The sequence below is a fragment of the Phyllopteryx taeniolatus genome, chromosome 18 (genome assembly GCF_024500385.1).
Source record: "Phyllopteryx taeniolatus isolate TA_2022b chromosome 18, UOR_Ptae_1.2, whole genome shotgun sequence".
In the NCBI taxonomy this organism is placed as follows: Eukaryota; Metazoa; Chordata; class Actinopteri; order Syngnathiformes; family Syngnathidae; genus Phyllopteryx; species Phyllopteryx taeniolatus.
Genome location: NC_084519.1, coordinates 8,005,939 through 8,026,706, shown reverse-complemented (window position 1 = coordinate 8,026,706; position 20,768 = coordinate 8,005,939). Strand labels below are relative to the sequence as shown.

Here is a 20,768-nt window from a genome sequence, read left to right as displayed (position 1 = left end):
GTAAAAAATGTGCAAGTTGATGCACTCGTAGGTCAAGTTACTACATCTGTCTGTCTATCTAGCTAGCTATAAAAAGTGCGATGTTGGTGTCAATGCTTGATGTGACATTGGACTTACACCGCACGGCAGATGGAGTGGTTCTGAGGAGGTGCTGAAGGAAACGGACGTGAGAGGATCAGGATGGGCGCCGTTGTTCATCTGCATCAGTAGGCAGTCATGGTAGACGTTGAGCTGAGACTTCTTCATGGCCGCCATCACCGCGCTCTCCACCCCCACATCGGAAAAGTACAAACCGCTGGGCTCAGTAGGTGACTCATCAGAGAAGAGACTTTCGGGAAGTGGGTCATTGAGCACGCTGGTTTCAGACGGTGGTTCGTTGGTGACGGTGCTATTGGGAAGCAGGTCTGTAGAAGTGCCATTCTCAGGAACCGGGTCGTTGGTGACGTCAATTTGAGGAGGCGAATCGTTGGAGGAGTAAATCTCAGGAGGTGAATTGTTGGTGACATCACTTTGAGGAGGCGACTCATTGATGATGTCACTTTCAGGAGGTGACTCATTAGTGACCTCACTTTCACGAGGCGAATCATTGGTGACATCAACCTCACAAGGCGAATCATTGGTGTCGTCAATCTCAGGAGGCCAGTCATCTGTGTCATCAACCTCAGATGGCGAATCATTGGTGTCGTCAACCTCATGAGGCAAATCATCGGTGATGTCAATCTCAGTAGCCAAATCATTGGTGATGTCAACCTCAGGAGGTGAGTTATTGGTGTCGTCAACCTCACGAGGCGAATCATTGGTGTCGTCAATCTCAGGAGGCACATCGCTGGTGACGTCACTTTCAGGAGGCGCATCATTGGTGACATCAATCTCAGGAGGTGCATCACTGGTGGTGTCATTTTCATGAGATGAATCAATGGTGATGTCACTTTCACGAGGTAAATCATTGATGTCGTCAATGTCAGGAGGCGCATCGTTAATGATATCACTTTCAGAAGTCAAATCATTAGTGATGTCAATCTCAGGGGGTGGATCAGTAACGTCGCTTGCAGGAGGTGAATCATTGGTGACGTCACTTTCAGGGGGTAGGTCATTGGTGACATCACTCTCAGGAACCTGGTCATTGGTGACATCACTTTCAGGAGGCGAATTATTGGTGACATCATGCTCAAGAGGCGGGTCATTGGTGATGTCACTTTCACAAGGCGAATCATTGGTGTCATCAATCTCAGGAAGCGAATCATCGGTGTTGTCAATCTCAGACGGTGAAGCCTTGATGTTGTCAACCTCATGAGGCAAATCATGGGTGACATCACACCCAGGAGGCAGGTCATTAGTGACATAACATTCAGGAGGTGGTTCATTTGTTACATCACTTTCAGAAGGCAATTCATTTGTGACATCAATCTCACGAGGCGGCTCCTGGGTGACATCATCCTCAGCAGTTGGGTCGTTGGTGACATCACTTGCAGGAGACAAATCATTGGCCAAGGCACGCTGAGGAGGAGTCAGCACCAGGTAGATGCAGGAACTGCGCACTCCAATCCGGAGTAACATCTCCACGGTGGTGAAGACGTCAAGGCCATTTCCGTAGACAATGACGTTATCTGCAGGGTGGCAATGGCGTCAGTGGGATGTTTTCAAGATGCCCGTGTAAGGATACAGCGGTGGGGAAATCCAGTCATGTGACTTGACTCGAGTTAGACTTAGTTCGCCAAATTCAGGATTTAGAACTTGCTTGGCTAAAACTAAGACTCAACTAGATTTTGACTGGCGGCACGGTGGCCAACTGGTTAGAGCGTCAGCCTCACAGTTCTCAGGACCGGGGTTCAATCCCCGGCCCCGCCTGTGTGGAGTTTGCATGTTCTCCCCGTGCCTGCGTGGGTTTTCTCCGGGCACTACAGTTTCCTCTCACAACCCAAAAACATGCATTAATTGGGGACTCTAAATTAATCCGTAGGTGTGACTGTGAGTGCGAATGGTTGTTTGTTTGTATGTGCCCTGCGATTGGCTGGCAACCAGTTCAGGGTGGACCCCGCCTCCTGCCCGATGATAGCCAGCACGCCCGCGACCCTAGTGAGGAGAACCGGCTCAGAAAATGGATGGATGGATGGATGGATAGATTTTGACTTGGTATTCATGAAAAGCGACTTGAACTACATGACTTGACAAGTCTTGCCGGTAGAAGCATTTTTAAGATAATGTGCCATTTGGCAACCCAACAGTAGTGTGCGTGTGCATGTACCTTTACTCCTCACAAAGTTTTTGAGCAGCCAGGATCGAGCTGTGTTGCAGTCATGTGGGTCGTTTAGGGTGAATAAATTGGAGGGTACAGTGCCGGTGTACCTGGGGGGAAAGGACGCCACCTCCTTCTGGTCATTTGCGTCGAGCTGGTCTTGATTCATTTCCTTTGGACACGGCACCTACACAAACAACAACAACAAGATTTAAGATGGACTTAGGTAGGTTACATTCATGTTTTAGCTTCTTCTTAGTAAATAAAGCTGGCAGAAATTGGCTGATACACGTCACATTCAATCGTGAGCGTAAAAAGACCTAAAAACGGTGGCCCCCAAGCGAGTAGAAGCTATGTTTTAAATGTATTTTTTAGAATAAACACTTTGTAGATTTAAGTAAACAGCAGCTCATTAAGAAGATATGCACATGTAAAATATAACAATATATATTTATAATACAATACGTTTTGACATCTTGGGTTTAGTTTCCCTTTAATCGTAGGTATTCTGATAGCTCTTTTGCGTGAGGCATGGTTCACATCTGGCAATGCTTCTTTAGAATAGTAAACCCAAAAGTGTTTTTACAGCAGAGGGCAGCTTTAACCAATAACTCCAATCCCACCACATTGAGTGGCCTCTAGGTTTGGCTGACTCCAGACGCCGATTAGCTCTTGGAGAACTCATTAGCCTAGGGGTTCACATATATGGGGGTTTACATGGTGTGTCCATTAAAAACATGAAATCAATTGTTTGTGTGTTATCAGCTTAAGCAGACTGTGTTTGTCTACTGTTGTGACAAAAATGGTCTGGTCACATTTTATGACCAATTTACACAGAAATCCATCTTATTTCAAAGGGCTCCCATACTTTTTCTTGTATCTTTATTCATATGAACGACGAGCCAAATAAAGTGACCTGGTACTGCAGGCCCGTGCAGAGGACGAGGTAATCGTAGGGAATCTTGGCGCCGCTGGACACCACCACGTGTTTCGACTTCCTCTGGATGGCGACCATCTTGGCAGCGACCTCGGCCACACAGGAGCGCAGAGGCAGCTGCGCCATGTCTCTGCTGCTGTAGGCGTGGCTGCAAGGGGGTCGCACCACACGATCAGAATACAAGTGGGCCTTGGCGCGATAGGACAATTCATTGTGACCCCACATGTATTTCCGGATGGCAAAAACCAAAGCTTTCTCGGATTACACCACTAGTAAATGTCACGTTGTGCATTTCTGTCTTCTGGTGACATCATTTTTCTTCTGTCTGCAGTTTCGCCTAGTTCCTTTGGTGGGTGGGACCTCCTAGCCACACCTGATCACATTATGCCTCATTTAGGATTTAGGTGCTGGAATATTGCCTACTAGTTGCCTTGCTTGTCACCTCAGGTCTTGTTTCGTCTCACCTGTTACCTGTTGAACCTCTATTTGTGTCTATCAGAGATACAGTTTGTTTCCTGTATTAGTAAATATGACAGGGATTTTTCTTTTCATGTTACTGAGTGCACTTGCCTGGTGGACAGGAAATTGGCGCCGGTCAGGCTGCAGTCGGCAGGGAAACCATGTGTCGAGATGAGGGTGAGGTTGTTGAATCTCAGGTGGGGGCTGCACAGATGACTGACACTTTCAGTTCAAGTAAACATACAGTGGTACCTTGACTTATGCATTTAATTATTTCCATGACCGAGAGTGGTACAAGGGTGCCAACTGTTTGTCACAAACAAAAACTTGAGTGACGTGCGAGCTTCCGATACGTCGCCACTCTTGTAACATGAAAATGAAAACGGAGCAATTAAGGTACTGTAATGCCCTGGCATGTGGGCGAGAGCCACAGTCGGCGTCGATTGGACGGGACAAACAGTCAAACACACAAATATAAAATGAGAACACTCGCAAGGAGCAGGCCACAAATCACACCCAGATGCTCACATGCAAACTAATTGTTTATGTTCCTGGTATCACTCACTCGACCACACCTCTTAAAAGGCACACATACAACACTACATAGGTTGCTGGTAACTTGGCTTGTCCCAATGTAAAGTAATCACACTTTATAAAACCAGTTTATTTTTGTGTTATTTTAAAACACTTAAATGACAAAATGTGGTGTTTTGGGGGACGGAATAAAAAAATAGAATTTCAGTTTGTTTGTTTTTTACTCATGAAAATTGATTTGATATACAGGTACAATTAAATTGAGTTATGAGCTTTGCCACGGAGTGACTAAACTCACAGGAGCTGTTGCTGGCCACAACTCACACCCATACACTCACTCACAGACAAACCTTCTCTAGCTCCTGACGTCACTCACTAAGCCATGCCCCTTAAAGGCACACATCCAACACATGATTTCTACTGTTTGTACAGTAATTACGCTTTAGAAAACAAGTTTATTTCTTTACATCGTCTCATATTATTATATTTTTATGTAATAACATTTTTCTGTGTATCTATTTTTTAAATTTTGTATACCTTATATTTTAATTAAATTGTATTTGTTTTTTATTTATTATTTTATTTTATATACCTTTGGCATTTTTGCGGTATTTTCTTGGCCGCTTATCCTCACTAGGGGCGCAGGTGTGCTGGCGCCTATCTCAGCTGACTTCGGGCGAGAGACGGGGTACACCCTGAACTGGTCACCAGCCAATCGTAGGGCACATAAAATATAGACAAATAACCATTCGCACTCACATTTATATACCTTATATTTTAATTTAAATGTAACTGTATATTATTAGTTATTGTAAACTGCCCAATTGTGGAACTAATAAAGGTTACTCTATCTTGTCTTATTTGAATATAGAGCTATTTTTTTATTTTATTAGTATTATTTTTTTGAAAACAGAAGGAAAATTTTGGGGTGTTTTTTGGGGTATGACAATCAACAACAAAAAAGTTGTATGTGACATCAGCGTATACTGTAGTCACAATAATGATAATACTATAATAATGATGATGATGATGATGCTAATCCCATGATGATGAGACAAAGAGCACAGGCCGAGTGCGAAATTCTAATCTGCAGCAGGAGGATTGAGATGCACGATGGCCGTTTGCATGCAAATGAAGCGACGTGGCTTTATCAGCCACCAACAGACGGCTGGCGTGACCCCGTAGCCCACCCCTTTATCCGTCTGACCTTGTCCCAGAGGGGAGGGATGGGGTACGAGGTACTTCGGGGAAGGGGAGGGCTTGGGGGGCTTGGGGGGCTTGGGGCGGCTTTTGGCTGTTTTAGGCCTAACCACAATAGACGTGTAGTGCCATATATAGTGAGCTGACCTTTTTTGTAGTGGTGTTGGAATGTGTAGTGAGTATAGGTTCTTCCCTATATAATGCCCTCAATGTACCCCACAGTGCATCTTGAAAAGTAGTGAACAACGATGGTCACTAGAAAATCAAATATATCCCATGATGCATTGTGCCAATAACGAAAAAGTATTTTCTGTTTCCGGGGTTTTGTTAGCTTCTTGTCATGAGACAAACTTTGAGTTGTGGCGTGAAAATATCCTGAATATAGTGGTGCTTTGATATATGAGTTTAATTCATTCCGTGACCACTCTTGTAACTGAAAAGACAAATCATCTTTTGCCATTAAAAGGAATGGAAATGCCATTAATCTTTTTTTTAACCCGCAAAAAAAAAAACACCACAAAGTTTTGTAATGTGTTTTTTTAAATTCAGAAAATGGCACGAAATAACATTTTACTTTAGAAAATCAGACAGTAATTAGAATTAAACAGTTTTTTGCCTCAGTTTTTGATTCAATTAAATGGATCTATTGCTGCTCCTTCTGTTGTGCACAACTTGGCCACCTGAGGGCAGTACAATACAGACATGGATATACATACAGTAGACTCATTCCTCAGTAAGCCACAATAACATGAGCCATTCTTCACACAGGATAAAAAATATATCTCTATGAGTATTGTGATATGATCTGTCTACGTGTGTGATGATGCTATCTTTTTGTTATCTTGTCTCGAGTGTTTCCCATTATGTCAGAATTAAGCTAGTTGAGGCTATGTGGTTGTTTTAATAAATCCACAACGTGTAATTCTCTTTGTTTTATGCTTGATGTGAGAGTAAAGTTCAAAAGTGAGTGGCAATACACAGGTCACTGCCACCAGACAATGTTCATATCTGAAATTTTTGCTCGCAAATCAAAGCGCGAAATCGGCCACACAACAGCTCGTAGCTTGAAAAACTCGCATCTCAAGGAACCACTGGCAACACGCAAACGTTCGGAATCATTTACTCATTCTCTACTCCCTATCACGTCAAAAGGATTTTTATATAGTGGACCTAGATAGTTCCCTAAAGAGTAGACTAAAAATCCCTATATAGCGATTAGGGAGTAGGAAATGGGACGGCAGTAGTTTGGTCTAGGCCGACACAAGGCCCCACAGGTCCGCACCGAGCCATCTTTCACCTTGGCATCAGTTGGGCGTACACTAACGACCTCATTAGTCAACTCGTTAGCGGAGGCAAACACGAGCGCTGATGGCCGCACAGTGGAGGCCAATTAAAGGTTGCTGGTGCTGGACACGCTCACCACCAAACAGCTGGGCTCCACATTGACACCACCGACGTGTTGCCAGCCGCACACTTCAAACTAGCACCCATCCTCCTGCCTGCCAGCTATCAGCTGCTCCTTCACCCAAACAGCAGCCACTGGATACTACAGATGTACAAATTGTAGTATCCAGTGGAGACAAAAACACAACCTTGAGATAAAATGCATCAGACACACCAGAGATGCTGAGTATGAAATGTATTGTGTGCAGATCGCTATAGGTGTTTTGCTAGTTGAACAGTTTTGCTCTGACCAACCAATCTGAGGAAGACAAATCCTGACATCACCAAGGACTAGCGAGGAAGAACTTGAAAACTGATTGGTTAGAGCAGTCATTCTCAAAGTGTGTTACGTGGACTGGTGTGTGTGAGTGGTACGTGAAAGAATCAAATATTCAAACTGTGCATAAAATTACAGTTTCAGTTACATGTTTTTCATCCAGTACATTCGTGTAGTAACATTTAACATTTAAGTAAAATGTAGTTACTAAAGATAGTTTATTAACGCCCCTTTCCCTGTTCTTCAGTCAGGTCGCTTATTGATCGGCTACATTCCATTTCACGACGCAGATCATTTTGCACATTGTGGGAGGAGTACATGCAAACATTATCAAACCTGAGACGAATTGCAATTGCTGATTTTGCATGTTTAAATAGCAAGTGTGAAAAAACATAACCATGAAGAAGATGCATGGGCAAAATAAGAAGCGATGGCGAAAACTGATCTTTTCTGATTGTGTTAACATTACGGCAATTAAACAAATTATTGCAACATACAAATTTGGAACTTCTCAAAGATCTAATGGCAGTCACCTATGACAAAACTCAGCATCAACTCTGTATTTCCTTATGTCTGTCATTTCAGCGCACTGTGACAATTGTCAGTTTTGCGGCTATACTTTCTGAAAGTTATAAGCAATCTTATGCGCAGTCGGAACGAGTTAAATCAAACAAAGCATGGCTTTTATGAGGCTGCTGTCTAAAATTATCGAAGCGATAGATTTATTTTCTGTTACTCAGTAATATTTGTGTTTGTCTAAATTAATACAGATTATTGGAACAAATACTAGAATTTAGGTATAAATGTAGGTCAGTGCTTCTTAACGGTTCTTAATTAGTAATTACTAGACAAGTTGATAAACAGAATAGATGATGGACAGGATGATTGACAGATGGGATTAAACATATGAAGCTGCAATCAGACTACATGTTTATGCTTGTGGTGCATTGTGGGAGTTGTTGTTGCTCTCCTGACTTGATCATCACTGTCACTTCATGCACACCAGGACGGCCTAGTTTACACTCTCTGCGAACGTGACCCACAGATGGTGTGTGTGTGTGTGTGTGTGCGTGCGTGTGTGTGTGTGTGCGTGCATGTTTGTGGATGGGGGCTCAGGGGGTTAATGGCCACCAGCATTTAATCTTTGCCTGGGGCGTCCAATCAGAACAATCTGACTTTGGAGGAACTCCAGCCACAAGCAGAAAATATTGTCCTGACAAATTATGATACGAATGATGATATGAAAGTGCTTTCGAGGTCGACGCACCAGAAACAAAGGACCTCGAGGAAGGACAGGCCCGTGTCCGACGCCCCCACCAGGACGATCCTGGCGTTGACCGTGACCTTCGGCTCCATGGTCAGTTTACGGCTAATGAGGTTTAGCGCAAACGGAGCCTGCGGCACAGAAAAATACAACAACAAAAATGTGTCATCACACTGGGTGCTTTTAGCTCTATCACATGTGACTGTAGGCCATGGCTTTAATTGGTGTTATTTTCACAGGAATATGAATACTAATTAATGTGCACCACTGACTGTGTGATGTCAAGTGCAATAACATTGACAGTATTCAGATTCAGATTTATTAAACGTTACTGATACCCATGGGTCAATTAAGGGAGAATATAATGGAACACAGGTTTGCAACATAAAAAAAGTAAGGGCATAAATGAGGACGGAAGGTGAGACAGGCTCTTGGTGGCTACGGCCAAGGTGATCAGAGAGAAAGGCAGGAGAATACTTGGTGTCTCTTCTGGTAGGAAAGGGAAGAAGGAGAATTGGTGGTGGCACCTCAATGTGCAGGAAGGCATACAAGGAAAGAAGTTAGCTAGGTAGGAGTGAGACATGGAAGGGACAGAGGAGAGGAGACCAGATACAGGGAGATGCGGCGTAAGGTGAAGGTAGAGGTCGCCAAGGCCAAACCAGGATATGAGGACTTGTATACTAGGTTGGACAGTAAAGAGGGAGAGAATGGTCTATATGGATTGGCTAGTCAGAGAGACTGAGATGGGAATGATGTGCAGCAGGTTAGGCTGATTAAAGATAGCAATGGAAATGTGTTGCCTGGTACCAGTGGTGCGTAGGATACTTGAAAAGAATACTTTGAGGTATTGATGAATGAGGGAATGGAGATTAGAGGAGGCGATTGCTGTGGAACAGGAAGCAGCAATGATTGTCATTAAGGGGGATAGGATAGAAGATAAGGGGGAAGGAAGTTAGAAAGGCCCTAAAGAGAATGAAAAATGGAAAGGCAGTTGGTTCTAATGGCATACCTGTGGAGGTATGGAAGCATCTAGGAGAGGTGGCTGTGGAGTTTTTGACCATGTTGTTCAACAGAATTCTACAGGCTGAGAAGATGCCTAAGGAATTGAGGACAAGTGTGCTGGTGCCCATTTTTCAGAACAAGGGAGATTTTTGGGAAATATAGAGGAATAAAGTTGACGAGACACACGATGAACTTACTGGACAGAGTAGTGAATGCTAGACTCACGACAGAAGTATTTGTGAGCAACAGTATGGCTTCATACCTAGGAAGAGTACCAGAAATGCATTATTTGCCTTGAAAGTGTTGATTGAGAAATACAGAGAAGGAGGTGCATTGTGTCATTAAAGAGAAAGCCAATGACAGGGTACCCAGAGAGGAACTGTGGGACTGCATGCCGAAGTCTGGAGTGGCAGAGAAGTTTGTTAGAATTGCACAGTATTTGTATGAAAGGGTTAGGATAGTGGTGAGGTGTGACATAGGAGTTTAAGGTGGAGATGGGAGTGCATCAGGGATCAGCTCTGAGCCCCCTCCCGATTGCAATAGTGATGGATAGGGTGACAGATGAGGTTGGACTGGAATCCCCACTAATCTTGATGTTTGCTTATGATATTGTGATCTGCAGTGAAAGCAGGGACGGACATTTTGAAAGGTGGAGGCATGCGCTGGAAAGGAGAGGAAGGACTTACTTTAAAATGTTTGGCGTTAATAAAATTTTAGTGTTAATACATTGATAAGTGAGTTATGAATTCTGGTCTACCCTGATCGAGACATGACTTTATGCCATGACTTTGAGGGCCACCATGCATGAGACTAGCGCTTAGAGCAGCTTCAATAGTCTAATTGTGTGCAACAGCTTCAGTCGTGTTTTAATTGTGCTTAACACAATAGCGTGCTGATAAGAGCCCGCAGGTGCTTTGACTTTGATTCAACGACGCAAGCTCTTATCTCTTATCTGCACACCAGCAGGGCAAGCAGGGGCTCGGCCTTCCAACAAAACATGTCAACGTGCACATTGAGCTAAATATTTACTTCACATTGAAGTCAATCACTCGACACAAATGGGCCTGACTCCCGTCTTTATTTCAGCAGCTTCTTCCCGGCGGTGGCAAAAGTAATCCCACTGTACTTACACTGTAAATACAGATACTTCTGTAAAAAAGAGTCTGGTATAAGTACTCATTCAAATCTTTATGTAAATGTAGTAACGTATTTGTACTTATGTACTGAGTGAAAAGTAAAAATGAAGTTTTACTGTCATTTCCACATAATACTCATCTTGATAACTTGGCACAGTGGAAAAAAACTTTGCACACAATAGTTCCCGTCTTTTAACAAAGTGTTCCGTTAGCTATGCTTGTGATGTGAACTGAGTAACAAACCCGCCAAAGTAGTTCATGACAACAGAAAAAATACACCTTATTTGTATGTGTTTTTCAGATGTGATGAACACATTTTTAAGGCCAGAAGCAGGTGCTTTTTAGGCCAAAAAAAATTTAAAAATCGACTTAAATACAGTCACAAAATATTTTTTGTTCCCACCACGGCTTCTTAACACCAACCTCATCCAAGCATGAACAACAGCTGTGCCCTGTGACACCGGTTCAAACATGAGATGATTCAGCGCCATCTAGTGGACAGGAACGTATGGCAAGCCTTCTCAACGTTTTACTGCTAGACTAGATATTTGTTACGGATATCTAAAATTGAATTTTGCCTAGTCAAAAAGAACATTTCGGATATCTGTAACGTGTCAACATGTCCCTTTTCATTTTAACTAGGCAACATTATGTTGTAGATATGTATTACTGTAATTACGACTGGTGTTGTAGATATCTTAAATTGGATCTCTGCAACTGAATTGTAGATAGCAGTTACAAGAACACCTATACACAAGAACGGCAGAAGTGACTTCATTTGTCCTAAGCGAAATGACGTTGCAGATATCCGTAATTCAGTTTTGACGAGGCAAAAGTAGAATTCAGGTATTGCTAATTCACAGCGTTTCGACTAGTCACAATTACTTAACAGATATTTTGAATGAATATTCCAGATAAAAAATGTAATTACGACTAGTCAGAAAGATGTTGTTTATATCTACAATGTTCATTCCAAAGTGTCAAACTTCGCTTTCAAATGTTGAATTTGCTCGCCATGGAAACGTTTCCCCACGAGTGTGTGTGAGCCCACCTGCTCGTCGGTGATGCTCCTGGCAGGTGCGTTGGCGCCGAGCTCCATGAGAGGGTAGATGATTTGACGGCGAGGGCGCACGGGCACGGCGCAGTCCAGGACATAGTCAAGATGATGCACACAGCAGTTCTGGGGGCACAAGAAGAAGCCCGGTCACCTGAGTTCACACCGAAGCTGGTTATCAGGGGATGTTGTTAAAAGTGAGGCCCAAGAGGCCCAGTGTGTTGACTCCACCTCTTGGCCCGAGTCGAGCGGGTACACGCGGTGGTACAAGCTGGACTTGCGGGCCAGCCGCAGTGTCTCTTTGAAGAAATGTCGACTGACGTGTTGGAAGCAGCGGTGGAGTACAAAGTGGTGGAGTTGAGCATGCTCGTGGCTGCCGTGATGGCTGAAGTAGATGAAGTTCTCGATGTTGTAGCGGGCCCGGATGTACTCCATGTCCTGAGGGGGCGAGAACAGACGCCGACAAAGGAAACGCCATCCAAGCGTGTCTTTGGAAAGACAATCATGCTCAACTTCGATTCATATGATTTCAGTGCGTTCAGTGCTGGCCCAAAGGACAAAGTCGACTAAGCACCTGCTTAGCGGGGCCCCAACAGCAATGAACAGTCAACATAGCTCTCAGTGATATTTCATTTTAATTTTGTATTTCATGTTGGTATTTATTTAGTATTGAGGAAGAACAGAGTTCGGATTAAGGTGGTTATTTAATTAGATTTTTTTCATCAAAACCTTTGCACATTTTTACATATAGTTTAAAACCTACTTTTTCAACTTTGTTTTTTTTCTTCCAACCATTCTTGTCACATTGGTACCAATAACACTGACATAATTATTTAAGCATTTACTTGACATTTGATCTATTTTACTCAGTACTCTGTACATTTTAAATTATTTGTATATATCTAATTGATTATTTTCCGTTTTAAAAAGCATAATATTACCAAATGTAGTTGTTTTCAAACTTTGTTTCGAGAATAAATTAGCATTTTTTTAAATACACTTAATATAAAATTACAATTTACAGTATGTTGGAAAAACACAACTACTTCTTATTTTTTTCCAATAAAAATGGATTAATTTGAGCTAGTTACTGGAATGTAACTTTTTCCTCAGAATCAGGCAAATGTTTAATTCCCATGACATTTAATGGCACGCTTGCATGGTATTTGTTTACTTTGCCTTAGCTTAACTAGGGGCCCTTGGATTCTCCCATGTAAGATGTCCCTGGATCCTCAAAATTTTGAGAACCCAAGATTGTTGCAGGTGTACTTAATGAAGTGCCCAACAGGTAATTACGTTCCTCTTTTTTGGTGACGGTCCTGTTGCTGGGCTTCTATCACAACAGTTAGGAACACAAAGGTGAAAAGGCTGATTGGTTTTCCTATTGTTTTTTTCCCAGTGGAACAATAAAGATGCCAAAACAAACATGAGGATCTTGTAGAAGCTTACCTTCTCGTCGCTGATGATCAACGTCCCGACCATGGCCCCATCCACGTCGGCCACAAAGGCCTGCAGAGGACGTTCGGCCTACGGGGACAGTTACATCAGGTGTGTGTGTGTGTGTGTGTGTGTGTATGTGTGTGTGTGTGTACCGACCCCATCACTTTGATTGTTGAAGATGAGGTCCAGGTCCTGTAGCAGGGCGTCTCCTCCCAGTCTCATGTCGGCCATCAGGTCGGCCACGCCGTTCCTGTCGGACTCCGTCGCCAGTCGCACTTTGACGCTCCTGCAAGAACATCCCAAAACGCACAGCGACACGTTGACAACCAGCGGACAGGGTCAGCTGGAAGTCCCACCCGCCACGGCGTGGCCCACCTCAGACTATCACGGTGCAGGACATAGAGGTCAGAGGGCAACAGGCTGCTGGGTCGTGGAGGAACTCTCTGGAAGTTCTGCAGGAGCGGGAAGTCCGGAGACAACGTCGGGACGGTGATGATGCAGAAGTCCAGATACTGATGGACGTTTCCAACGAACATGTATGTGAGATTTGTGTTACATTTGTGTTAAATGTGTGATGCATCGTATCTATCTTGCATTTGTGTAACATAAGTAGCACAAGTATGTTGTTTGTGTTACATTAGTGTTAGATGTGTTACATTTATGTGACATTAGTTACATTTCTGCTATGCGTTACAGGTGTTGCATTCGTGGTAAACGTGTCTTACATGTGTGTTAAATGTGTTGCTGAGTTACATGCGTTACATGAGTGTCATATTTGTGTGTTATATTTGTGTCAAATGTGTGATGATGTGTAACACGTGGCACACGCAACTATGTGTGCCACATGTGTTACATTTGGGTTACACGAATATTTCATGTGTGTTATGTTTACATTCTTTCTGTGTTACACCTGTGTTACATGTCAGCAGCAAGTGGCGTTCTTTTGGACGACTCTCAGGTGAGTTTAATTCTAAAATAATCCCAAAATAATTGGAATTTTATGACAAAACTTGGTGCACATATAACTTGAAACAAAACTTTTCTTTTTTAATGCTTCCATTGTTCTTTGTGATGTTTGTGTATATAATGTAGTTCACATCAGTACTTCGTTTTTTTAATCATGGTGGAGGCATGTTAAAGACCAGGTGCGCACTCACCGGAAAGAGTTGGAATATGTATGGAATCAAGTCGAGTGATCTGTAAGACCAGAAGAAGAGGATGAGGAGGAGTTGAAACGACGCTTGGCCCAAGCTGCTGGTCACTATGGCAACACAACTGTGTCCCATCAGCTCAGGACGAGCTGCTGTCGTCAACCTACGCGTGACCTTTGGCAAAGGAGGACCATCTAACTGCACCACCAGGAGGCGTTATTCATCTTTAAACTGCCATCTGTTTGTAGTTGCAGCATTCTCAGTTAGGAACACAATCGGGAAAACTCCACTTAGAATTTTAATAGCAACAGGATGCAGTAAAAGAAAAAAACTGCAGCAGTCTTGTCCTCACCTTATCTCATAGTTCTTCTCTGAGAAGAAGAACTGGATACAGAAGGTGTTGGGTACTGCTGAGGGTTCTTCAAATGTTGCAGACAGAACCTCCTCTTCCCCCTCCTGAACACAACAATCAATTAAAATGAAAAAGGTTCTTCAATAGTTCTTCTCTTGTACACTTTGAATAAAAATTGGTGTATATACAGTGGTGCTTTGAAATACCCCACGTACAAGTTATTCATGATACGAGCCGTCCATCTGATCAAACGATCAATGTCGATCAACAAACAGAATTAGACCAAACTTTGCCTTGAAGTCCACTGGCTTAATTCTAACACATAATGGGAAACTCCATAGGCAGGCTAATGAATAGCATCTATGTGACAGTGTTATAACCCTTTAAGCAATGGATGTTTGAACACAAACAATGCAGAAACACATGTAGACAGACAATATATCAGGACACACTTGTATGTTCTTTATCCTCTGCAAAGAACGAATAAGTAATATCAGTCGATATAGATGCATAATGTCCCAGGTGGCCAAGGTGTGTGCACCAAAATGAGCAGCACAATGTGCGTCGAATTGCATGAGAACATGTGACAAATTTAATTCTATTTATGTCATTAATATATGATATTTGAATAAAGTACATCATAGAGTGCTATTTGTCTCTATTTTTTTTAAGATGGAACAGATGAATGGCATTTCCATTCATTTCATTGGAGAAAGATGATTGGAGCAAGTTAAGAGTGTTTTGAGTTCTAAGCATTGCCAAGGAACGAATTAAACTCGTATCTCAAGCCACCACTGTACTGTATATACTGAAAATTGAAACTATGACTATTATTAAAGGTTCAAAAATGTTCATAAATGACTTCCGCTGTAGACAATAATTAGGACTTTTTTTTCAACCTGGGGTTCTTCTTCTCCTCCTCCTGGATCTTGTTCTTCTAGCGGTTCTTGTGGTGGTTCTTGTGACGGTTCTTGCGGTGGTTCCTTGGCGCTGTCAGGATGCGGATCAGTGTCGTCGCTGTCAACCTGCTTGGCTTTCCACAAACCGCCATAGTGAGTCAGGTTGAAATGTTCCTGCAGTCGCCATACATCCACCTCCGCAGTCACGCTGATGAAACCCGTGATGACGCCGTCGCACTGCCGGGAGGACAAGGATAATTTCATCATCATTGTCATCATCATCATCGTCGTCATCATCATCATCATCAAGACTCATCTTCAACCCTCGGCCCTTGTTCCATTTTACTAACCTTTGAGCTAAAACAGCCTAAAAATAATTATTGTATATTCTCCAGTATTTACTGAGAATATATAATATATATTTTTTTTTACTGTACAGTAGCACCTCACTTTCCGATACAAGTTGGAAATGAAAATATCTGAAAGAAATCCACAACTTTGGGAAGTTTGATAGCATTTGCATTCAGACAGCAAAAAAACCTAGCCACATGGATCTACAAGGCCAGCATAGAGCCCAGTGGGTTAACAAGCTAAAAGTTTTGCGAGACATTTGTTGAAATCCTCGACATGAATGTGTCTGTGAGTCATGGACACAAAGTGTTGAGCGAGAGCAGGTGTTGGCTGCATCTCAGCCGCATTGGGACATACTGTACGTACGGTACTGTACGTTGCCATCAGCATCTGCCCCACCAGCCACCAGGGAGAAAACCCTGGCACTATTGTGACGTCCTGTCAAAGCGCCAGGAGAGTGTCAGACGCCACCAGGACGATTTTGGACTCGCACACGGCAGTGGGGGTTCTGCTACAACACGTGTATCCGGACTGCCATATTATTTTCAGTTTCTGTGGCACACTAAAGCAAATCAAATGTATCTACTCCATGTTTCTGCCAAAATGGATTCATTCTTTTCTTGGCAGAAAATCTGTACCAAAGTTGCATATTTTCTTCACTTTTTACAGTTTTTAAAAGTATCGTAGTTTATAGTCGTTGTTTTTTTCCACCCAATTCCTTCTTAATATCAACTGAACAACACAAAGGACACCCACATATTCACGGTTCGGCATTCGCAAATTCACATATTTTTTGGAGAGGAACCTCCATCCATCCATTTTCTACACCGCTTATTCTGATTAGGGTCACGGGTATGCTGGAGCCTATCCCAGATAACTGCGGGCGAGAGGCGCGGTACACCCTGAACTGGTTGCCAGCCAATCACAGGCACTTATAAACAAACAATCATTCACACCAATGGGCAATGTAGAATCTTCAATAAACCTACCATGCATGTTTTGGGACGTGGGAGGAAACCGGAGCACCCGGAGAAAACCCACGCAGGCACGGGGAGAACATGCAAACTCCACAAAGGCGAGGCCGGATTTGAACCTGGGTCCTCAGAACTATGAGGCAGATGTGCTAACCTGTCATCCACCATGCCACCTGGGGAGGAACCTATCTATCACCCATAATTCACAGAAACCCCTGCTTATTCACTTGTTTTTTTTTGTATGGTTTTTTTGTTTTTTTTACCGGATCTCTGCTTCCTTGTGTTTTTTTCAGAATTTTTTTTTCTCATAGCAATTATAAGTTATAAGTTAATTACATATGAAATTATGATGCTTCCCGCAATGGAAATTAGTTTGTCCCCCGGCCGCACACCACCAACCCACCTCACACACAGCAGCGTGGTTGCGCTCGTCCTGGGCCTCGATGAGCTCCGACAGGAAGTACGGCCGGCGCATGACCGACAGAATTTTTGTCTCCTGAGCCACGATGTGCATGACGTCATCGTGGTCTTCCACCCTGACACAAACACACACAGGCGCACACACGTTTGATTTATCTCTTTACACTGTGTACCTAATAAAGTGGTCTGTAAGTGTCACGTTAAACCATCCATCCATTCTCCGCACTGCTTATCCTCACCAGGGTCGCGGGCGTGCTGGAGCCCATCGGAGCCGACTGGGCAAGAGGTGAGGCGCACCCCGAACTGGTCGCCAGCCAGTCACAGGGCGCATATAAACAAACAACCATGCAAACTCCACATAGGGGAGGCCGGATTTGAACCTCAGAACAGTGAGAAAGATGTGCTAACCAGTTGGCCACCATGTCAAACCAGTGTCATCTAAAAAAAAAAAAAAAAAACTAGACTGCCCCCATTGGCCTAAAACGTTACTGCAGCAACAACAGCAGTACTGTATATTACACTAGTAGTGAAATCTTGCTTCTGTGTGTTTGCGCGTTCGTGTATCTGTGTGTGCGTGTGCTTGCTCTTGAGTATGTGTGTCCATGTGAGTGCATCTGTGCGTTTGTGTGTGTGTGTGGAGATGAGGAATGACCTTGCTGGCCGGACATAGAGTCTTGGGCAGAGTCTTTGCCTGTGACACACTAACAAATTCAGCACAGCGGCTTCTTCTTCTTCTTCTTCTTCTTCAGTCAGACGCTGCAAGGGCTCCAACAACTTGTCCAAGGCCGCTTCTGCACACACACGCACACATTCACGAATGAGATAGATCCATTCATCCATTGTCTATAGCGCTGATCCTCATTAGAGTCATGGGTGAGCTGGAGCCTATCCCAGCAGACTTTGAGTGACAGGCAGGTTACACCCTGGACTGGCCGCCAGCCAATCACAAGGCAACTATAGACAATTGAAAGTCTTCAAGGAAGCTAACATGCTAACCCACGTTAGAACGGGGAGAACATGCAAACTCCACATAGCAAGGTCGAAACCGAGGTTCAAACCCGGAACCTCGGAACCGTGAGGCAGATGTGCTAATCACTAGTGCAAAGTGCTGTCTTGAATGAGAGAGATGATTTACCTAAGCAGACAGATGTTGCGCTCAGCAGGCACACGTAGTCCAGCTCAGCAGTGGTGTTGAACACAGCGCTGTTTGTGACACACAACAACACACAATCTAGCACACATATATCAACCATTCACAACAATTGTGTGGGAATTGCACTTAATTGCTTATTTATTTACTACAAAAAAAGTCTCTTTGTTCATTCATTGATGCCAGCGACATATAGTTACAGGCAGAACAATTCAATACTCTTCCATTAGATGGCAGAAGGTACAATGAACCTGTGCATCCAACTGTTGCCATTCAGAACGATAGCTTTGTGTTAAGCCAAATAGGCCCACATTTCACCCCGAGTCAGTACATTTGTGAGTATATTGAGATGATATCATCATTTTTTTCAGTATTTATACTTTTTGTGACATTTTTGGTTGGTTTTGCACCATGAGATTTCTCTCAATGTATTGTGCTTTGGCTCAATAAAGGTTGGGAACAAGTGCTGTATATCAATAACACATCACCATATTTGACACAAAATAATATCCATGTGTCTATGTGTGTAATTCAGTGATGGGAGATCAGCACTGACGTACATTTCCAACCTAATTTCCAATATTTGTTCCACGTAATTGTGTTAATTTATTTTGAGTCTATTTTTTTTGTCTTGAGGTACGAGCAAAATTTCAGATAAGAGTGCGCTGAGATACGGGTGCGCCTCAGACCCCTACAGCTAGATGGCAGCAGCACACTTCACAACATCCGGTCACCATCAATTGGTTTCCTCGCAGTGGAAGGACAATATCAGTTAGTGGTGCTAATGCAGCATTTAGCTGGCATTTCCATTCATTTCAATGGGGAAAGATGATTTGAGATACAAACGTTTTGCGATACCAGCGTGGTCACGGAACTAATTAAACTCTTATCTCAAGGCACAATTGGATCCTTTAACCAATCACATTCCAAATGTGTGCTCACAGGGCCAAAGTGCTAGCCCTTATTGACATCAGAATTTTTTCCCTGCTCTGATTGGTCAAAGCAACATTTTCTCGCACATTTGTTGAGTATGATGTATTTTTCGTCATGTTACGAGATAAATAATATCTGTGAAGTGCTCCAGATGATGTACATGGCACAGTTGGATGCTGTTACATTTCATTTTTGTTTTGTGTTGATGTTTTGTTGTGTAATTGTCTTGATATGATTGAGGTGCTATTAAAAGCGTGGATTAAGTCCCCACTGAAGGCCCACGTACCAAAAGCACAACCAACCATTGGTGTACAGTGGACCCTCGCATACTTGGGGTTCGGCACCCGTGGATTCATCTATTTGTGTGTGTTTGTGTGTGTTGGCGGGGGTGGGGTGGGGCGGTGGGGGGTCAACAATGGGCGTCAATTATCCACGGATTTTCGCTGTTTTTGGTTTTGCCCGGTCTCTATCCCCCACAAATAGCGGGGGTCAACTGTAATTGCATGTTACTTGGAGGCAGTGACGGCACCTGATGATGTGCTGAAAGCTTGCAGTGGAGAAGCAGGTCTGGGACACAAACAGATGGAGGAAGAGCGTGTTCCATGGCTGGAGAACGGCAACAACAACAACATCATTAGATGACAAAGTACAGAGAGCCCAGTGAGTGTTGTTCACGGATGTACACACTGTCAAGGCGTCCGCTTTGAAGTGTTTGTGCAGGTAAGATTCCCAGTGAGGCGGATCCACCAGCGCTGCGGTGGGATGGTCAAAGAAGGAGGCGTGCGCCACCACGTCGCCGTCCTCATTGGCCAAGGTCACTGCCAGGTTGGCCTTCTCCCTAGGCCAGGGCCCAAAAAGAAAAGTAAAGTCATTACGGTTATTCAGGTGCAATATTTGGTTACATATGGAATGACATACGTTCTGGTCCAAAATGCGGCTGCTCGCCTATTAACTGGAACACGTAAGAGGGAGCACGTATAGTACGTGCACAATGTTCATATGCAGACTTGCATATAATGCCACCACATAGATATTATTTGTTAGCCCGTCAAAGGCGTTTTGCATTGTTTGTTAGCATTACGCTAGCTGACTTCAATGGTAAAGTTGTGGGGTTGCACTTACAGGAGTTGAAGGACGTTAATTGGGCCAAAAAGTTGCCGCGCTTCAGGGGTGATGAGGCGTTCAATGGCCTCGGCATCCGCACATTCAGTCCTCCTGACTGTAACTCTTTCTTCGCAACCGCTGCTTGACGTCATAGTACACTTCATCTCGGAAACTTCTTCTTCAACTTTCAAAAATAAATCTTCCGTAGAGACATGAGATGATAAAGCCAGACAAACCTTAAAACGTGAATAAAATGTTGTTTTTGAACTACTTAATAGTTTTAGAGCAATGAACGCAGGGGTGGACTTTTAAAACTAAAGTAATGAGAAAAAAACACACAAACGAACATGTTATAATCTATTCTAACTGCTATGTTTCAAATTATTGAGACGCAAAAGTCGTTGCCTTGGTAACCGGAGTAAAGCATTCTGGGTACTATCATGGCGCCTCAT

General features: G+C 43.4%; 1 protein-coding gene across 1 annotated transcript in view; it reads right to left on the bottom strand.

Annotated features, from left to right (window-relative positions):
- cfap61 (cilia and flagella associated protein 61) overlaps positions 1–20,733 on the bottom strand; it is a 30,057-nt gene extending 9,324 nt beyond the window's left edge. The window contains exons 1-19 of the mRNA XM_061753494.1: positions 20,335–20,733; positions 19,900–20,050; positions 19,742–19,818; positions 18,265–18,332; positions 17,782–17,920; positions 17,113–17,245; positions 15,385–15,621; positions 14,486–14,589; positions 14,140–14,179; positions 13,358–13,494; positions 13,139–13,268; positions 12,992–13,069; positions 11,774–11,980; positions 11,540–11,668; positions 8,354–8,481; positions 3,744–3,836; positions 3,153–3,321; positions 2,246–2,423; positions 118–1,607 (exon numbers count right to left, since the gene is read on the bottom strand). Of these exons, the coding sequence (XP_061609478.1) occupies positions 118–1,607; positions 2,246–2,423; positions 3,153–3,321; positions 3,744–3,836; positions 8,354–8,481; positions 11,540–11,668; positions 11,774–11,980; positions 12,992–13,069; positions 13,139–13,268; positions 13,358–13,494; positions 14,140–14,179; positions 14,486–14,589; positions 15,385–15,621; positions 17,113–17,245; positions 17,782–17,920; positions 18,265–18,332; positions 19,742–19,818; positions 19,900–20,050; positions 20,335–20,480 (3,834 nt within the window). The 5' untranslated portion in view covers positions 20,481–20,733. The remainder of the gene's footprint in view (positions 1–117; positions 1,608–2,245; positions 2,424–3,152; positions 3,322–3,743; positions 3,837–8,353; positions 8,482–11,539; positions 11,669–11,773; positions 11,981–12,991; positions 13,070–13,138; positions 13,269–13,357; positions 13,495–14,139; positions 14,180–14,485; positions 14,590–15,384; positions 15,622–17,112; positions 17,246–17,781; positions 17,921–18,264; positions 18,333–19,741; positions 19,819–19,899; positions 20,051–20,334) is intronic.
- Positions 20,734–20,768: the final 35 nt, after the last annotated feature.